Source organism: Rhipicephalus microplus, chromosome 3 (genome assembly GCF_043290135.1).
Source record: "Rhipicephalus microplus isolate Deutch F79 chromosome 3, USDA_Rmic, whole genome shotgun sequence".
Classification (NCBI taxonomy): Eukaryota; Metazoa; Arthropoda; class Arachnida; order Ixodida; family Ixodidae; genus Rhipicephalus; species Rhipicephalus microplus.
The window spans coordinates 99,357,182-99,378,048 of NC_134702.1; the positions used below are offsets into that span (position 1 = coordinate 99,357,182).

At 49.0% G+C, this 20,867-nt stretch overlaps 1 protein-coding gene across 2 annotated transcripts in view; it reads right to left on the reverse strand.

The window, feature by feature from the left end:
• Nucleotides 1-20,867, reverse strand: part of LOC119159868 (uncharacterized) — a 126,551-nt gene that overhangs the window by 85,193 nt on the left and 20,491 nt on the right. For both annotated transcript variants that reach the window (XM_075890060.1, XM_075890059.1), the window contains exon 2: nt 1,930-2,197. In XM_075890060.1, the coding sequence (XP_075746175.1) occupies nt 1,930-2,197 (268 nt within the window). The remainder of the gene's footprint in view (nt 1-1,929; nt 2,198-20,867) is intronic.

Sequence of the window (20,867 nt, forward strand, 5' to 3'; positions counted from 1 at the left end):
CTAATTGTTTTCACGGGTACCGGATTGTCTGCACGTTATTACAGTATCGCACTTTGTTCTCCTACTGTCACTGGAGTTGCGAGAACAAAGGTGAACGATGCAGGAATGTCCTTTCCTCCTTTCCTACCCGTGCGAGCCAGGTGCGAATGGGGAGCTCACGAAGTTTTGCGAGGAAGTTATACGGCGTTAAGCACGATAGATTTGCTGCTGGTGCTGCCACCACCACCACTACTACTACTACTACTACTACTACTACTACTACTACTACTACTACTACTACTACTACTACTACTACTACTGCTGCTGCTACTGTGCTGCTACTGATGAGATAAGTGATAGATAGATAGATAGATAGATAGATAGATAGATAGATAGATAGATAGATAGATAGATAGATAGATAGATAGATAGATAGATAGATAGATAGATAGATAGATAGATAGATAGATAGATAGATAGATAGATAGATAGATGCGCATCTAGAATACTGAAACAAACTCGGTGAGAGGCGGGCACAACATCAAACGCACAGCTGAAGGAGAAAGAGAAGATTTACGCATACACGATAAAGGCAGTGTGTCCTTTCCTCTCCTCCTGCCACTGAGTGAGGTCCCCAGGGCGGTCTGAGTGCAGCGGCTCCGCTTTATGCTCTGTTTCGTGCAAACAAGCAGCGCTTCAATCCATTCCCGTCGACTGTACACGCGTCTGTGTACTCGAGTCATGTGTGCGTGAACTCGAAGGAGCCAGGTGAACAGCGAGCGGAACCGAGAATCCCACGAGCATGCCATACGAATAGTTTAGGCACTGATGCATACGTTTACATATAGAAAAACGCACGGAGGAGACTTTTGGTCCCTCTCGTGTGTCTCGGCCTGTTCTGTTCCTCGCCACGAACGGGCAGACGTACGTGACCGACATTTTGTTTTGCGGACATGCATATGCAGTTTAGGATCGTATACGTATGAATGCACACGTCCGAGCACGAATGCTATAAATAGAGTTGGCGTCGTCTAATAAACAACGACGTACAGTGAAACTGAAGCAACATTTTGGCGATTCACCTCGTTATAACCTATCCTCGAGGAAAATTTCCATTCACGAGCACGCCGTTTTTCTTCGCCGACGGGCAACACCGTGGCTCCGTTCTGTTGGGTTAACTTGGTAACGATCCTGGCAATAATTGCGCATCTCTGCATTGGTCGAATGAAATGTACGTTGGGCAACTTTCTTTCCTGATTCACTCCACAGCAGGTATTCTGGTTCACCTTTATAGAAGGCACGATGATTCGGTCTTTAAGAACAGCCAGACGAGCTCACTAAAACCCAGAAGGTAATTTTAACCAGGCGTTTGCATGAATCGAACCAAGGCAAAGATATCAGACTTTCAGAGAGGAGGGAGGAGGCAGCTACACGTCGCAGTCATTCAACAGCACGTAGTGTACGGAACTCTTGCGGGCCATGCAAGTGCCGCCGATTTATTCATAGCAAAAAGACTTAAACGCGTAAACTTGTTGCTACTCGATGAACATAGCGAAAAGCGCAGAGGGCGAAACAAGAGGTGCCGCACCGCGTACACGTCACATAGTTCTGATTTAGTAAGTCACCTGTTTCCTGTAGTCGGGTACAACTTTATAGGTCTACGGCGAAATTTCTTCCACAAAGGCTGATGCCCACAAATCTGTCCCACTAGACGCGCACTGCAGACTGACGTCACGAGCCAGGCGGATAGTGACCCCGCCTTCGGAGAACATTGCCGTGCGCATGCGGAGGACTATTTGTTCAGTCACGAAGGCGATGGGATGCCTCTTTTCGGTCCTCAGTACGAAGCCTCTCCACATTTTTCGCGACGTACCCGACTATAATAAACTATGCAGTTACGTGCTGAAGCTACTCGCCCTCTATCGGTGAAAGAGAAAGGTGCATACTCACAAAGCCGTGCTTGTCGGAGATGTTGTTGGTGAGCTTGAGCTTGTGGAAGGAAACCACTTTCTGCATCCACTGTTCGCCCGTAGACGGCGAATCCGGGTGAATGTACATCCGCTTGGGCATCTCGGGGTCGGCTTTGCCGGCGATCATCCACCGGCTGTTGTGAAACTTGTACCGACAGTCGTCGGCGGCCACAATGTCCATGAGGAGGATGTACTTGGACTTCTTGTCCAGGCCGGACACTCGGACCTTGTAGGCGGGGAACATGCGCCTGTCGGGAAAGGGAAAAGGCGGAAACAGCTGCCTCAGATCTCGGGACAGGCGATTTCGGTAAGCATATGGAGAACGGTAGTTAAACGACACTAATCTGGCTGCTTGAGCTTTTTACAAATTATACTTACAAAACTACAGCGCAGAAAGACAATCAAGGTCGGGGTATGTCATTTGGTTTCTTTTATTTGTCCTGCTCTTCTGTAAGTTACCAATATTTAACAGCCTGAACCCAGGCCACTACGTTCATAACGTAATATATAAAATATACACTCATTATGTATGAACACTACACACTGATAAAACAGCGGTTCATATACAGCGGTTGGAAACCTGTTTCACAGGACAACTGACTAACTTTGTACATTTCATTGAAGGTTCGCGTAAACATTTTTTGAGGTGATAGTGGTTTCTTTAACAGCTTCAATGTGAAGACATAAACGCAATTTCTTAACGTATGCTGGTGCTCCATAAGGCGGCTGTGAGTACATCACAGCCGCATAATCCCACAGTGGTAAACCTGGCTCGATGTGAGGACGTCACACCTGTGAAGCGTTATTGACCTCTGTGCATGAACTTAACGAGATACGCCACGTGTGACATACCGATAACATCAACGCCACATCACAAACTTCGCATCCTACCATGTCTGTACTGCAACATGATGGTCTTAGCGACGTCAGTGCAAGCCGTCTATGCACATAACATCTACCTTGAGCTTCGTTGCAGTGAAAGTTACTAACAATTAAGATTGAACATACTTTCGGGAAGGAACTATTCTACTGCGAAATCGTTTTGCGACTCAAAGTAAGCACGCACAAACTTCAGGCACGGAAGGCTTCTAGTGTACCCGATGAATTCGATCCAAACAAAGCCAAGATGCGACGGTTATAAAATCTAGGGATGAACATTTTATAGGCTTGCGCTATAAAGCGTCATCCGAAGAAATACTCCTCACCATCATTCACTTTGACGAAAGCACGCAATGACCATCAGATCGGAGATGACGAGAGCATAAGTGAAGTTAAAGCAGCTTCCTTCTCAAGAGAGCAATAGGCGTTATAGGGTATATTGAATCCATCTGAATGCCGAGAGCACAACTTGTCATTGGTCAGATAATGCAATGTATAGATAGGCTACATATTAGCGATACTTAAGTATGACACGTATGGTGTCACTCATAGGCTCTCGTATAACCCTGTGAACTAAAGTTTGGGAGAATGACTTTCATAGTTTTTTTTAGTTGTAGATAGTATGTTGCTCACGACCACTTCTTTCCAACAACAACAACAACAACAACAACAACAACAACACCAACAAGAGTTCAGTGTTCCATGCCACAGGAACTGCCCAAAGCAGTACAGAAGGCCACCATGAATGCGTGCGCGCGCGTGCATGCCAACGCAAGCTCCTCCACCCACCCTCCCCCCTTATATACAGAGGCCAATAGCACGAAACAAGCGCTTGCCAGTACAGCTCGTTTAAATACTTGAGAAACTTGTCTGGCCTGTCACAAGCGGCAGGCACTGGACGAGACAGACGTCCATCAAGCCACTAGAAGGTCGATATCTGTAGCGCGACCATAGCATACAAGGAGAGTGCAGCAGACATGGAGTCGAAAACCTACAACTCGTGGTGGCCCATGCATATCTGCATCGAGTGGGGGACGGCCGGATGTGCGGACGCCATTCGCGTGCAACGAACACGCCAAGGCACGTCAAACGCTTCAGGCGGGTCGCTAGACAGCGGAGGAGGGCACAGCATCACGGGAGCTAGGGACTCTAGACATAGAATCGAGGCGCACTGTATACTGCATATATCGTCAGGCACGTCGCGCAAAGGCTGATCGAGGGCGAAAGCGCGACTCATTAAATCGTCGTGCCGAATTAGCCGAGCTGCAGAAAGAAGGCATCACGAAGCCAATGGTTGATCGCCCACGTAATTGCACGACGCCTCGCTCAACGAGGCCCTGTCAAGGCGTCTATGAAAAGATCGTGCGCGCTTCGACGCGCCACCAAGCGAGCGAGCGCGCACACGTTCAAGCTGCCTGAGCATGTATAGTGCGCACTGTGTTCAGAGGTTAATGCGCGGGGAGTTGCATATCGAAGAGAAGACGTGGAGTATATGGAATCACTATCATCCGCGAATGTCTATGTGCATATTGTCACGGGGTCGTGACGTGGCTGAAGACAGGAGACTTCGTGTTGGAATTTAACTGTTTATTTGGGCGAACCTGTGCCCGGTGAACTGAAAGTCCAATTACAGCAGCAGTCTCGCACAGATAGCAGGCTCGGACTGATAGCGGCGAACGGAGCGTCGGCCTTCGATCAACAACTGACAAGCGGCGAAGCGCGTCGGCATTTATACTCTTGCCGTCGAATGTTCTAGCGTTATCGCTGGCGTTAGCGTAGGTTCCAGAACAATCTGTACCGTTCGCACAGTGGGCGTGATCTTATCGAAATGATCTACTACAGTCCGGAACCTTCTAGAAAACTGCAGGCGCGGTTTGCGCTGAGAATCATGTGGTGTTTTCGGACGATAACAAAAACTTGGGAAATGGAATGTGGCATTGCCCCCCCTCTGAAAAAAGGCATCGTCCCGATGCTTTAACTAAATATGAAAGTACAATAATAATGCAAGAAAGTACATAGAATAAATTACGATACAACAATAATACAAAAAAACACTAGTTCAGTTTGTTAACGCGCATGAAACGGCTTGAGGCGCGCGACATGGACGACTTCAGGTCGCGATCGGCGTCGTTGAGAGTTCGTGATGCCGTCGGGAACAACCTCGTAATCAAGTGGGCCGAGCCGTCGAACCACCCTGTACGGTCCGAAATACCGTCGCAGAAGCTTTTCACTTAGTCCACGTCGGCGTATCGGCGTCCACACCCAAACACGTTCACCGGGCTGGTATTCCACGAAGCGTCGTCGAAGGTTGTAACGGTGGCTGTCGGTCGTCTGTTGATTCTTGATACGGAGACGCGCAAGTTGTCGGGCTTCTTCGGCGCGTTGAAGGTACTCGCTCACATCGAGGTTTTCTTCGTCGGTGACGTTGGGTAACATGGCATCGAGCGTCGTTGCCGGGCTCCTTCCGTAGACCAATTTGTATGGAGATATCTGCGTCGTCTCCTGCACCGCCGTGTTGTATGCGAAGGTCACATACGGAAGAATGGCGTCCCATGTCTTGTGTTCGACATCGACGTACATTGACAGCATGTCGGCGATCGTCTTGTTAAGCCGCTCGGTGAGGCCGTTGGTCTGTGGGTGGTACGCTGTCGTCCGGCGGTGGTTTGTTTGGCTGTATACCAAGATTGCTTGAGTTAAGTCGGCAGTGAATGCCGTTCCTCTGTCGGTGATAAGGACCTCTGGGGCGCCATGACGTAGGACGATATTTTCGACGAAGAATTTAGCTACCTCGGATGCACTGCCTTTTGGCAGGGCTTTTGTCTCGGCGTAGCGGGTGAGGTAGTCGGTAGCTACCACGATCCACTTGTTTCCGAAAGCCGACGTCGGGAACGGCCCCAGTAGGTCCATACCAATCTGCTGGAAAGGTCGGCAAGGTGGATCAATTGGCTGCAGAAGTCCCGCTGGCCTTGTCGGCGGTGTCTTGCGTCGCTGACAGTCCCGGCATGTTCTCACATAACGAGTGACGTCGGTGGTAAGACGTGGCCAGTAGTATCTTTCTTGTATCCTCGCGAGCGTGCGAGAAACACCGAGGTGCCCTGCCGTCGGATCGTCGTGAAGGGCCTGCAGGAGTTCTGGTCGCAGAGCTGAAGGCACCACAAGAAGGTACTTAGCTCGAAGCGGTGAAAAGTTTTTCTTTTGTAGAAGACCATTTCGTAGAAAGAACGACGCAAGTGCGCGCTTGAATACCTTTGGGACTTCGGCGGTCCTGCCTTCGAGGTATTCTATTAGGGCCTTAAGTTCTGGGTCGGCCCTCTGTCGTTCAGCGAAGTCGTCGGTATTTATCGTTCCTAAGAAGTAGTCGTCATCCGGGTCGTCGGGTAGCGGTTGGTCGACAGGCGCACGAGAGAGACAGTCGGCGTCGGAGTGTTTTTTGCCGGACTTGTAAATGACAGTAATGTCATATTCTTGAAGTCTCAGGCTCCATCGTGCGAGGCGACCTGAGGGGTCCTTCAAGGTGGCTAGCCAACACAATGCGTGGTGGTCGCTCACAACTTTGAAGGGCCTGCCGTAGAGGTAGGGGCGAAATTTCGACGTAGCCCAGATGATGGCGAGGCACTCCTTTTCTGTTGTGGAATAATTTGCTTCTGCTTTGGATAGCGATCGGCTGGCATAACTAATAACCCTTTCAAGTCCGTCAGCCCTCTGCACAAGAACGGCGCCAAGACCTACGCTGCTTGCGTCAGTATGTATTTCTGTCTCGGCGAATTCGTCGAAATGGGCAAGTAACGGAGGCGTCTGGAGGCGATGTTTAAGCTCCTGGAAAGCGTGTTCCTGCGGCGCTTCCCACTTAAACTCCACGTCGGCCTTGGTAAGGTTAGTGAGAGGATCGGCGATGCGGGCGAAGTTTTTCACGAACCGCCTATAATAGGCACACAGGCCCAGAAATCGGCGCACGGCTTTCTTGTCAGTGGGCGGCGGGAAGTCGGCGATGGCGGCTGTTTTCCGTGGATCGGGACGAACTCCAGACTTGCTGATAACGTGCCCCAGAAACAAGAGCTCCTCATACGCAAATCTGCACTTTTCTGGCTTCAGTGTGAGTCCGGAAGTCTTGATGGCTTGAAGTACAGCTTCAAGGCGCCGAAGATGCTCGTCGAAACTCGAGGAAAACACGACGACGTCGTCCAGGTACACAAGGCAAGTCTGCCACTTCAATCCTGCCAGTACTGTATCCATAACGCGTTGAAACGTTGCAGGCGCTGAGCAAAGGCCGAAGGGCATCACCTTAAACTCGAAGAGGCCGTCCGGTGTTATAAACGCCGTCTTCTCTCGGTCTCTTTCGTCGACTTCGATTTGCCAATAGCCAGTCTTGAGGTCCATTGACGAAAAGTACTTGGCGTTATGGAGCCGATCAAGTGCGTCGTCTATTCGTGGGAGGGGATACACGTCCTTTCTTGTGATTTTGTTCAGGCGGCGATAATCGACGCAGAAACGTAGGGTCCCATCCTTTTTCTTCACTAACACCACTGGGGATGCCCATGGACTCTTGGACGGCTGGATAATGTCATCCCGCAGCATTTCATCAACTTGTCTCTTCATGGCCTCACGTTCTCGCGTCGAAACCCTGTACGGACTCTGACGGAGTGGTCTGGCATTTTCTTCGGTTATGATGCGATGTTTAGTGATCGGGGTCTGCCGAATTTTCGATGACGACGAAAAGCAATCTTCGTATTGCAGGAGCAGGGCCTTGAGCTGTTCTTGCTTATCATTCGGAAGTCTGGGATTGACGTCGAAAGCTATGGTAGGGGCTTGGTTCCTCTGAGCAGGTTCCGCAGAATCGGCGAGGGCGAAAGCACTGGTGGCTTCGACAATTTCTTCGATGTATGCGACCGTTGTTCCTTTGTTCACATGTTTGTACTCATTGCTGAAATTCGTGAGCAAAACCGTTGCTCTGCCTCCCCGCAGCTCTGCAATTCCTCTTGCGACGCAAATATTTCGGGTGACCAACAGATGCTGACTGCCTTCAACGACGCCTTCCAAGTCAGGTGATTTAGGAGCGCCGACTGAAATAATGACGCTTGAGCGAGGCGGAATGGTGACTTGTTCTTCCAGCACATTCAAGGCATGGTGTCCTGACGGCATGCGCGGCGGTAGTGCTTCTTCTGTGGATAACGTTATCGACTTTGTTTTTAGGTTGATGACAGCACCATGGAGGCATAAGAAGTCCATGCCAAGGATGACATCTCTCGAGCAACGCTGTAGGACTACGAAGTCTGTAGGATAAATACGGCCGTTAATGGTGACTCTCGCTGTGCAGATTCCTGCAGGCGTTACGAGATGACCTCCGGCTGTGCGGATTTCAGGGCCTTTCCAAGCTGTCCTAACTTTCTTTAACTTCGCGGCGAACGACCCACTGATGACAGAATAGTCGGCTCCAGTATCGACGAGAGCGGTCACACTGTGGCCGTCGATAAGAACGTCGAGGTCGCTAGTTCGCCGTCTCGCATTACAGTTAGGGCGTGGCGTCGGGTCACGGCTGCATCGGCTTGTTCTGCTGCTTCCATGTTGCGTCGTCAGGCCACCTTCGGTTGAGCTTTCGCCGTCAGGGCTTTGCCTGGTTGGCGTTGTGTTCGGAAAGCTCCGTCGCGGCGTCGTCGTCGTCGGAGGATCTTCGGTAGTTCGTCGCACAGCAACCGCACCTCCACCGGTTGCTGCCCTTAGTTTCCCGGATACGGGCTAGGAGACCGGCCCCGCGTTGGGCCAGAGTACTGCCGGTGGTGCGGTGACGTGCGGCGGCTGGGCGACGGGGAACGCGAAGGGCTTCGTGGTGTACACCGAGTTCCTGTCATGTAGTCGGCGATGTCACGTGGTCGTTCTCCTGGCTGTGGACGCGGTGCATTGACGGCGAAGCCACGCAGTCCCATCTGTCGGTACTGGCAACGGCGGTATGTGTGTCCGGCCTCGCCGCAGTGGTAGCAGAGCGGGCGATGGTCAGGGGTGCGCCAGACGTCAGTCTTCCTCGGTGCACTGCGCTGGGCTGCTGGCGAACGGTATGACGTCGGTGGGGGTGGTGGCGGCGGTGGCGTCTGTCGACGGAAGTGCGACGGGGCGGCGTTTTGGCGTGGACGGGGAGGAGCGTTGTGGCGCAGTGCAGCGGCGTAGCTCATAGCTTCCGGCTCGGGCAGCGGTGCGTGGGGAAGTTGAAGCGATTGCCGAACTTCTTCTCGCACAATGTCGGCGATTGAATCCACTTGAGGCTGCGCCGAAGGCAACAGCTTGCGCAGCTCTTCCCGCACGATCGCTCGGATCGTTTCACGCAGGTCTCCGGAGTTACTGGCTTGAGCAGCAGCGCAGTCTGCAGTCAGGCGACGATTATACTGTCTAGTGCGCATGTCCAGTGTCTTTTCGATCGTGGTCGCTTCGGCTACAAATTCTTGGACGGTTTTCGGCGGGTTTCTCATCAGTCCCGCGAAGAGCTCCTGTTTGATCCCTCGCATAAGGAAACGAACTTTTTTCTCCTCAGGCATGTCTGGGTCAGCGTGACGGAATAGTCGGGTCATTTCTTCTGTGAAAATGGTGACATTTTCGTTTGGTAGTTGAACCCGAGTCTCTAATAAAGCAGCGGCCCTCTCTTTGCGAGCGACGCTCGCGAACGTTTGCAGGAATGCGCCGCAGAAAACATCCCACGTTCGGAGCGTGGACTCCCGATTTTCAAGCCAAGTCCTTGCGGTGTCTTCCAAATAGAAGAACACACGACGCAGCTTTTCGTCATGATCCCAGTGGTTGAGGGCGGCCACACGGTCGTATGTCTCCAGCCAGGACTCCGGGTCTTCGAACGATGACCCATGGAAAATTGGTGGTTCCCTGGGTTGATGCATGACCATCGTGGGCTGGGACGCTGCGGTTGTCATGGTCGCTGCAGTCGCGGTCATGGCCTTCGTCTTCCGCGCCTTGTCTGGTAGAAGCCCGTACTCCGGTGGTAGCCCTTGCTGTCGGCGGCTTGTTCGCTGCTCCTGGTTGGCGTCGGTGTCTTCTCCGCGACGTGGGCTGGGTTCACGGCTTGACGGGGGCGTCCGGTACATGAACGAAGCAGCACCTCCACCAGATGTCACGGGGTCGTGACGTGGCTGAAGACAGGAGACTTCGTGTTGGAATTTAACTGTTTATTTGGGCGAACCTGTGCCCGGTGAACTGAAAGTCCAATTACAGCAGCAGTCTCGCACAGATAGCAGGCTCGGACTGATAGCGGCGAACGGAGCGTCGGCCTTCGATCAACACCTGACAAGCGGCGAAGCGCGTCGGCATTTATACTCTTGCCGTCGAATGTTCTAGCGTTATCGCTGGCGTTAGCGTAGGTTCCAGAACAATCTGTACCGTTCGCACAGTGGGCGTGATCTTATCGAAATGATCTACTACAGTCCGGAACCTTCTAGAAAACTGCACGCGCGGTTTGCGCTGAGAATCATGTGGTGTTTTCGGACGATAACAAAAACTTGGGAAATGGAATGTGGCAATATCGAAAAGAAGACGCGGAGTATATGGAATAGCTTTCACCCGCGAATACCTGTATATTACTTGTTGTCTCTCTTGAGCTGCAGCCGCGAACAAGTAACTGCATAAGTCGTTATTCCGCAATTGTGCAACGCTATGGGCAAAGTCGGTAAACGGACTGATGATGCGTCATTTTTTTGCATTACCGGATTGTTCAAAAACTGCCTGTACTTTCTGTAGAATACAGTATATATACGGTTTCATCTAGATACTCCATCAGCACAGCTAGGATGTTATTTTGGCAAGGGGAAGAGAGATCCAACGCATCTATATCATTGTGTGCAGGTGTTCGTACGTGTGCGTGTATACATGCGCACGAAGAAACTATCCACTCGATGGGGGATCACTTGGAAAAACACACCTGGGCGTGCCCGTAAGGTCGAAGGCGGGGAGGAGGGTGCAGTAAGAGTAGCCTTCGCACCACGATTTTACCACAAGGGCCGCAGTAGCAGTCAACGTTGGGAGCAGTAGTTTGGAAGAAGTGAAGGTTCTGAGAAGGGGGTGGGGGGCTTCTTTTAGGGGCGAAGCTCCTTAGGGCGTGGGTCTGTCCATCCCTTGTACGTATGTAGTAGTAAGTAGCCACCGGTGGCACATACCCGCTCTCGAGCGGGTATGTGCCACATTGGATGCGAGATGGGAGATGACGGTACTTGGAGTGTTCACTAGATGGACGCATGAACGGACAGATAGACAGACTAGCGGACGGACAGACGGACGGATAGATGCGCGGACGTGCGGACGGATGGACGCACGAACAGACAGACAGGCAGATGGATGGATGGACGCACGGATGGTCGCGCGGACGGAAGGAAGCATGGACGGGCTGACGAAGGCTTCACCCACTCATCATAATTCACTCCGTGAATATGCTCTGATTTTCTTTTCCTAGTGGAAAACCCTGCGCACACTTACGACGATGCATGACGTTTGAGACATACGGAATATATGTCTAATACAGATGCGCGGAGGACAACGGACGAAAGCATTTCTTCCAGAAAACGCGAGAAAGAATCATACACTGACGTCCGTATTGTCCTTTCAGGATCAACATATTATCGCATAACTTCCAACAACTGAATTTTTTAAAGCAAAACTTTATATGTAACAAGTATTTCACGTTTGTATATCTCTCACGGGCAAACCACGGTCGCCGCGACTAACAAGAGCAGCATATATCATCCCACTGAATGCAACTTGACAACAGCCGCCGCGATGCTATACCCAGAATGAGTCGCCATCTCGCGTGCGCGCACCAAAGCTGGGTATCCCCGCCCACATACAAGCGCCAGCTGCAAGTCGTTGATGCACACACGCTTACGCAGCTTCACTACGCGCATCGACGATTAGGAACCATATTCCCATGTAATTTGTATTGTGCTTTGCGCGCACTTTGCCGTGTTATGTAGATGTGAAAAGTGAATTACCCGAAGATCTTGGCAACAAGGGTAATGCACACCGATGTTGAGTGGACAGTATGCGACATACAACAGTGCTACTGCCACGTATATATATATATATATATATATATATATATATATATATATATATATATATATATATATATATATATATATATATATATATATGTATGTGTGTGTGTGTGTGTGTGTGTGTGTGTAAAGAAAGAAGTGTATACCTAAGGGCTCGTTTTTCTGTGTTCTTACACAACAATTATGAGATCTAACAGACAATAATGCCAAGAAAAGTATAGGGGAAGATATTAGATCAAATTGTGATGTAAATATGAAGAACAGTGGGTGAAAAGATAACTTGCCGTGGGCAGGATCCGAACCTGCGACCTTCGAATGACGCGTTCGATGCTCTACCACTGAGCTACCACGACAGCTATCCCCCCAGCCACTTTATAGGGTTTATATGTGAATTAAACGTGGGAGTGTCAGTAAGCGCCACCTCTAGCCATGGCGGCGAGTGTGGCACACTCTTTTGAGCCTGTTTGGCGTCACGTAGCACGTGAACCTGTTACGAGTGGGCAGCCAAGGCTCGTTTTTCCGTGTTTTTACACAATATAATAAGATCTAACAGACAATAATGCCGAGGAAAGTATATATATATATATAAAGTGGCTCCTGCTTCCTTCCTTCGTGAAGCAGAGGAGCCGTCGTCACGTCACTGAAAAACACTTAGGGCCAAATGACACGCTGCCGCCTCCGCCGCCGGACGTGAGATCACGGCGCCGCGGTGGAGCTGTCGGAAATTGCACGGTATGTGCGCGGACAGTGCACGTCGCGCCGCGCACCCTCTGCTGCCAGCGCCACCCCGCGGCACAGAGACGTCGGCGGCGACGTTAAGCGACGCGTGTGCGCGAGAGCGTGGAAAAGGCGGGCGTGATCTCGTCGCTGTGATGGGCTGCTGTCGCGGCCCGAAAAGAACACGCAGGACATTCGAGATAGCAGTGTGCGCGCCGGTGCCGAAACAAAGTGGCCACGCAAAGAAAAAAAAAAGAAAGGACAAAAGAAAGTTGAAGCGGGCTCGTACAGTTAACAACAACCACAAAAAAAGAAACGCCTGATAGAATGAAAAGTGAGTGAGGCGTTGTACGCTCGAGAAACGCGCCCGACGTGTAGGTGACGGATAAAACCAACACCACCGCCACACGCCCACAACGTTGATGGCGAAATGATATAACGAGGGGAACCGTATGTATAGATTGAGGCGCCCCTGGCCGGCGCTGGATCACAGTTCACGTCTCCCTGTCGTCAAGCGAGTTGTGCTGTTGTTTCTTTTTTTCCCTCGTTTTTTTCGTAGCCTATAGTTTGACAGGATAGAGTGCTAAGGAGAGCTTTCATTGTTCCATCTGTTTTCATTGCGCTCCCTCTAGTTTCCTTATTCTGTACAGTAGCTTCCGCAAGCGTAATCACTCTTCGTTTTTTTTTTTTGCTTCACACACCAGCTCCTATTTCTTTTACCACCTTTGCTGTTAAGCGCATGTGCTTTTGTAAAGAGCAGCAGAGAGCTGTGTGGATGCTTATGGTTTGTTGTAATTTTGCTTGTATTTTTTTCCCCTCTCTTCCCTCGTTCTCATCTTTCATGTCCCCTTCCCTAATCCCCCAGTGTAGGGTAGCCAACCGGATGCCTTTCTGGTTAACCTCCCTGCCTTTTCCCTTTTGTTGCTTCCTTCCTTCCTTCCTTCCTTCCTTCCTTCCTTCCTTCCTTCCTTCCTTCCTTCCTTCCTTCCTTCCTTCCTTCCTTGTTGTAATTACATTCGAGCCTACCCATGTTATTTTGCTTATTCCGATCATGTGATTACTTTCATCTTCTGGGCACGTTTCCTTTCGCTCTTAATTGTAGAAGCTCCACTCACGTATTCCGCCAGAGGCTGTGACAAAGGCCTTATCTGAGGAAAAAGGTGTCACCGTCCTCCGATAAGCCATTCTCATTTTGTTTTGCTCGCAAGCTTTGGGTAGCGTTCTAGCGGAACTATCTTGGGCAGGCCAGCAGAAGCGTCGGTGTGTATAATATGGGACCTCCTGAACGAACAAATGACGCAGTGGTCCTCCTTACAGCCAAAACGCTACGCTCGCCAGCCAGTCAGTGTTAGGAGCAACGAAGACGTGATCACTCAACTTGGTTCGGAAGTAATGTGGTGGTAAAATTTCTAGCACAGTCTCATCATCATATCTCATATTAACTGCTTCACGCAACTTACATATAGCTTCGATTGATATGTGTTACAATTCAATGTATGCCCTTACATAGTACGTATACGTACAGTCCTGGCAAAATGTTCCCAGGCCACGCTTGCATATAAATACATGCGATTTGGAACTCTTGAGTCCCCCTGTACACACACATACATACATACGTACATACATACATACATACATACATACATACATACATACATACATACATACATACATACATACATACATACATACATACATACATACATACATACATACATACATACATACATACATACATACATACATACATACATACATACATACATACATACATACATACATACATACATACATACATACATACTTACGTACATACATACATACATACATACATACGTTTGAGAATATGGAATTGTCTAAGCGAATATAAACGCATAAGTACACATATTCGCGTGCTTTACGGTGTTCAGTATAATTCGAGCGGAATTCTGCGTTGATGCTATTCACACATGTACAGATCCACCTCGTAAGATCAGTTCACGTGAAAGATTCATCAATTCATGATAATAAGGGTTGAAGCGCGAGCACGAATGTGCCAGAAGAAACAGACGAAAGTCGACGTACGGAAGGCAAAGAGGACAACACGAGCGCTGATGCGATTCGGAGCTCTTGAGCCCCCCTGTGAACTGGGTGTCGATCAAGATCGGTCATGTGCCTAAAACCACTTTCTAGTTTCTTGTCCGCGAATAATTTGCGTGTTCTTCAAGCGGATAAGGAAAGTGTTTTCGTTATTCTACACGCGCGGCAACCCTTATTATCATGAATTCAAACCAGCTAGCCCAAATCGCCATTATTCATCAATTACGTTTCGCACAAGCGTGCATTTCGACCATTGAAATCACCAAGAAGGAAGCTTGCCGCGATATACGAAGTACAGGCACACTCGGAAAGTGCGACAACAACGCACGCGCACGTGTTAGAGTGCCCGCACATCGAAGGAGATTACGTGCAGCGTGCTCCTGTTCTGGCGCACCGGCATATAGAGGGAAGCAAAATAGCATCGTGGGCGTGATCGGCAGCGATACGGGCCACTTGGCCTACGAGCAGGGGGCGCAGCAGGCTAATGAAGACGTGTCAAACGGCGCTCCGGCCCATATACGGAGAGGGCTTTCAACGTCCTTTCGCGCAGCCTTTTCGTTGTTTCATTTATCCTGACCCAGCTTTACGAGAGAACCATCGCCTTGCCGTCACGCTGCAGAGGTGATCCGCGTCACTCCCACTCACTCACTCTTTCACTCGCGCGGGCTCTTGGCTGTGGTGGAGAGGAGATCGAAGAGAAGTCGTGCGCGTCGCTGACACCCGGCTGTCATTACGGGATTGCGGTACCCGTCAATGGGAAGGCATACACCTTTTGCCGCCGCCACCAACGCAGCAGCTTTCGTGCGTGGATATAAGCGTGAGCACTTTAGTCAATCGACTTTCAACGCTTTTGCTCGACGCACTTGTATACACCGATCTTTCCTCGTCCTCTTCTTTTTCTTACGCTCGCTTTATGGTCTCGTCGCTGCTTTCCCTTTCTCTGCGTGCTCTCTACTCCTCTCTTGTACGCACGCACCCATGTTGGGCGATAACCTCGATGCTCTCAGGGGACGCACCCGTTTAGCGGGTTATATACTTATTTTCCCTCTCCTGTACAGGGTAGCTAACTGGTTATTCTGCCAGGCTAACCTCCGTGTCTTTTACTTTTTTCTCTATGTCTCTCTCTCTCTCTGTCTACGATGAGAATATGATCGAAATCCGGCCAGGTGAATATCACACCCATCTTTTCGTACACACTAAAAAGCAACTAATCGTTTATTGCGGGCTGAGGTCTGCCGTACAGATGGCCTATTGCCCACGACACACGCAAACACACACACGTACACACATGCTCAATTTCTCATACACAGCCTTTACATTCGCATACATACAGACGCAAGCTACCCTTTTGTTCTTTTCTCACTCTTTCCCTTCGTGATTCACAGCGACAGATTGTTTAAATTAAAGTGGGAACAAACGAATGATAAGGAGGCTGCAAAATGCCGCCACATCACCGTTTTGATTCTCTTCTTTTCAGTCCATACATCACCCGCACTGCTGCGCCTGAGCCTGTCCCAACGGTGCGAGCGGCTTTCACTGTTTTCGACGTTCACGACGCCACGCGCCCGGCCGAGGTATTCAGCCCACAAATTACACTGTAAACAGAATAGAAAGTTGGGCGAGTTGGTGTATATTCATATTAAAAGAAAAGCGGCGCACAAAAAGACGGAGACAGAGCAGCGCTGTGTGTGGTTCTCTCTTTGTCTCCGTCTTTTTGTGCGCCGCTTTTTTTTTTAATATGAATATACACCAACTCGCCCAACTTTCTATTCTGTTTACAGTGTAATTTACAGTGCTTACAGAGCAGCGCTGTGTGTGGTTCTCTTCTTTGTCTCCGTCTTTTTGTGCGCCGCTTTTCTTTTAATATGAATACACTGTAAACTGAGTGCGTCGACTGCGGCTATCACGGCCACTCGGAGACAGCGAGACCGGGCTTTGATATACGGACCACCTGCGAGCCACCTCGACGTCGGTGCAAAGGCCGTGCCGTTATTGAGGCGCAAAACCGGCTGCACGGCGCAAAGGACAGCTCTGCTGAATCGAGCCAGGGTTACGATGCGCGATCTGATTGCCTGAAACCGCTTCCACAAAATAGTCTACGTCGGAATGATATATAATGGTCGACGTTAAGACCACTGCGGAGTATACGTGCGTCAGGAGTGCGTTTACCCGCAGGATCAATTATAGTTAACCGGGCGCTCGATTCGTGAGGCGGCAATACACAGAATAAAAGAAACGCCAGGCAGAACAGACTGATGTTGTTTTCCTCTGTACACGAGAGACCAGTGACTCACTCTTTGGATATGGGGTTTAATAAAGTCATTCTCTTTGTTACCGTATATAAGAGAGGATAGCCAGCGCTAGCAGACATTAGCCAACGATGAGCATGTGTTAGCAAGCGTCAGCAATCAATGAACAATATACTAAGGCAAGGTTGGTCAGCGTTGTCTAAAAATGAGTGTCACTATATCCGTCATTGTACCTATACGCGAATGCCGATTCGCGCCTGTAGAATGAAAGCAAAGTACGGTGTACGCCCATAAACCGCCGTTCACAGATCCCAGGAAAAGGGCGAGGTTTGCTTAAGACTGTGTTATCGCGTGTATAACTCCTTGAGGCGCGCATTATTATGCACTGTCGACGAATGCGTCGCATTGAAATAACAGAATTCAAAGGCACGCCATGTTACATTCCAAGAGACAGAACGAAGTAGTGCCGTTTTTGTGAATTAAGTGTAATTTACACGCAAATAAATATTTCATGATTCTGCAGGCAGTCATAATCGGAGTCCGTATATATGCTGCAGACACTTAAGTATAGCTATCGCAAAGTAAATCTATATAATAGATACCCTTGGTAGGAGAAGTGTACGGAGAGCACCAAAAGTTTAGAGACCACCAGACTAGATAAAAAGCTCAATATTCCTCCTACATCATCAGGCATCCTCGTATTTGGTTTTCCGGTCTGTTCTTAAGTGTATAACTATTCATGCACCGCGCAGTTCGACCGAATATAGTCAGATATGGCTGGAAAATTCAATGTTTTTTTCAGACGTGGGGATCTCAAATCGTCTGATGACGACTGTGCAGTCGCTACACTTTTAAGCGAGAGTGAAGAGAAACTGACTTGGTTTAGAATGACGAACTTCACTCTGAAAACCCTAATGCCATATGTTTCACTACCATAAGTTCACTGTCAGCGAAGAAATTTCAAGGTTGAAGTTTCATAATTTTGCACCGAAATCTTCGCACGTAATGCTGAATTTTCAAAACGTAGTTTTCATATTTCCACGACAGTGGCTTAATGATGTTTGCCGAAACTTCAAATGCTACAATTATGGCACCAATGAGCGCTTCCCTTTTATCGATTAGAAGCTAAGTAGGGCGCAGTTGAAGCCTTCCAAAACTATGACGTGACGGTGTTTGATGCAGAAATCTCAAGACAGTATTGTCTCCACCCGTATTTCATTTTCGTGCCTTTTCTGGCTTACCAAGCATCGTGCCACGGCAAGGAAGTTGTTTTCGAGATTGTGAAATCGTACTTCACTAATACGCGAAAAATCGTTTTGCCCTTTCGTGTCCCGTGAAGGGCATTGCGTAATAGGGAGTGTTCACGCGACGTCATCATGCACCATTTTGTTGTACAACTCGCCACTTCCAGCTGTTGTGTACATAAGCAGATGAAGAGTGGAAAGCGTGCCTTTCTGTGTGCTTTTTGTACTGCGAAATGACGGCCGCAATGACGTCAGTGCATACTCCCTATAGCGCAAGCCACACGGGGACACAAACAAGAGAGACGATGCGTTGTACGTATGTTTTTTGCGACATTCCCCTACGCGTTAATACCCACTATAGCTCGGTTTTTCTAAAGGAGCACTGACAAATGCAGGATACGGGAACGGGAAAACTCTGACAAGCAGCTCAGAGATATAGATAGAGAAAACGAGAAAGGAATGGCCAAGATTTATAGTTGTCGGCTTGAACCACAAAGCACACTACTGACATTTACAAATATGACATGTTTCAAGTGGACATATTTCACCGCATTTCAGTCTTGCTGCGTTCTTTCCCGCGTATCAGATACATGCGTGTTTAAGTTCTTCTACCAGGCATCGATGCATGTTTGAATACGACCGAAAGCTGTTATGTGCGTTCAGTGAGTGAGTGAGTGAATGAGTGAGTTAGTGAGCCTAATGCCGTCACGGTTTCTCGTACAGTGGCGCTCCACCATAACGCCACAGTCAGTAAATCGCACTCCACGCCAGCGGTCCACTTAACGTGAAGGCAACAGGCAACCCAGTATAGATAGCCGACGACGTTATTGGAGCTGAACCCTTGCCTGCATGTTTTAAGTAACGCCGGCTCACCCACCTTTATTCCACAATGACTACACTTCTAATAAACGCCATATTGATACATCATAGTCATTTTGCTCGACTTTATTATTTGTTGGTTTTATACTGATCTTGTCAAAAAAAAAAGAACCAACAAGAACCGATAAAAAAAAACCCTCCATCGATTCACCTTTATCCATTCATTCACATTTATGAGGGAGGTTACAGGACGAGCGCGCACGTTAAGTTCAACAGCGTTTGCCGAATAGAAATATAACGAGTGGAAATATGTAAGATGAATATGCTACGAGTTTCTCACGAGTATGTCATCGGTGGTGCTATCGAAACGAAACGAAGTAGCTTCAGTCCTTCACATGCAGAGTAAACCAAGAAAATAAGAGAAATAACGTAACTCACACCACACAGACCCACAGGATGAGATCTCCTTACACGGGAAAAATAGTGGCAATAATAATAATAATAATAATATCTCGTAAATGAATAATAAATGGCTCGTAAATGGCTGCGGCGGCTGCTTGTCCGATGGAGGCGGCCATGTTGTAGGCCCGTCTGCTCAGATTTGGGTGCACGTTAAAGAACCCCAGGTGGTCGAAATTTCCGGAGCCCTCCACTACGGCGTCTCTCGTAACGATATGGTGGTTTTGGGACGTTAAACCCCACATATAAATCAATCAATTAAACGAATAAACAAACAAATGTGGGCGAGACAGCCAGGAGTGACGGGCCTTGCGTTATGAGCGACGCGTTGCCCGTCGCATCGCATCTGTGCACGTGCGTGCGTGAGTGTCTCACGCACTGCAAAACTCTAATACTGAAAAAAAAATCAATTATTAAAACCACAGCGGCCAGAGAAACTAAATGGATGGGATAACAGAAAAGCCAGGTGCAGCGGAATATACAATCTGCGGCATCCACGGGAAGGAATATGAAAAAAAAAACAAAAAAACGAACAGCTTGCAAGAAAGCCTGCCGTGGAAGCATGCACACTGCTGCTTCACAGCATCTATGCTGCGTGTTTCGCTTATATCAGTATGACACACACACAAAAGCAGACAAGAGCATAAGCCGGGGTATAAGTGGCGTGTGTGCGTACGTACACGTGCCTCTTTGTACATATATATATATATATATATATATATATATATATATATATATATATATATATATATATATATATATATATGTGTGTGTGTGTGTGTGTGTGTGTGTGTGTGTGTGTGTGTGTGTGTGTGTGTGTGCTTTTTTGGCTTCCTGTATACGAAAATAACTAAAAAGAAGATGGGGGTGGCCCACACCACAAGGACGTATAACGGACTCAAGCCTCAAGCCAATCGAACATAAATGAAGCGGCAAATTTTCCCAGGTCATTTTTTTTAAAGCTGATACGGTCCAAAAAATTACAAGGGTAAAACCTAATGAGTGTGGCATGGAATTGCTAACAATACACCGATTAGCTCCTCAAGGTCGACGCATGCAGCAGCTGTGTACTTTCTTAAGTTGTGTTTTCGGGGTTCGTGTGTGTGTGCGTGTGTGTGTGTGTGCGTGTGTGTGTGCGTGTGTGTGTGTGTCACAGTGCGTGTCACGGTGTGTGTGCAGCGTGCGACAAGTTGTTTGGACGGGCGCGCAGCTGCGGATCGCGCGCAAGCTGTCGCACTTGGCGCCGTTGCCGAGCGATACCGCGTTTCCGACGCGAAAGACTGTGGCGAGTATACCGGCGGCCAGCCACCGACGCGCGAAGTGCATGACGGCCCAGGTGCGGCGTTCTGGCACGTCTCTCATTTATGCACCTGAGCAGCCCGCCGACTTCCTGTCTGTTCTCCCGTTCACATTTCTTTAATTGTTTCCGCGCCT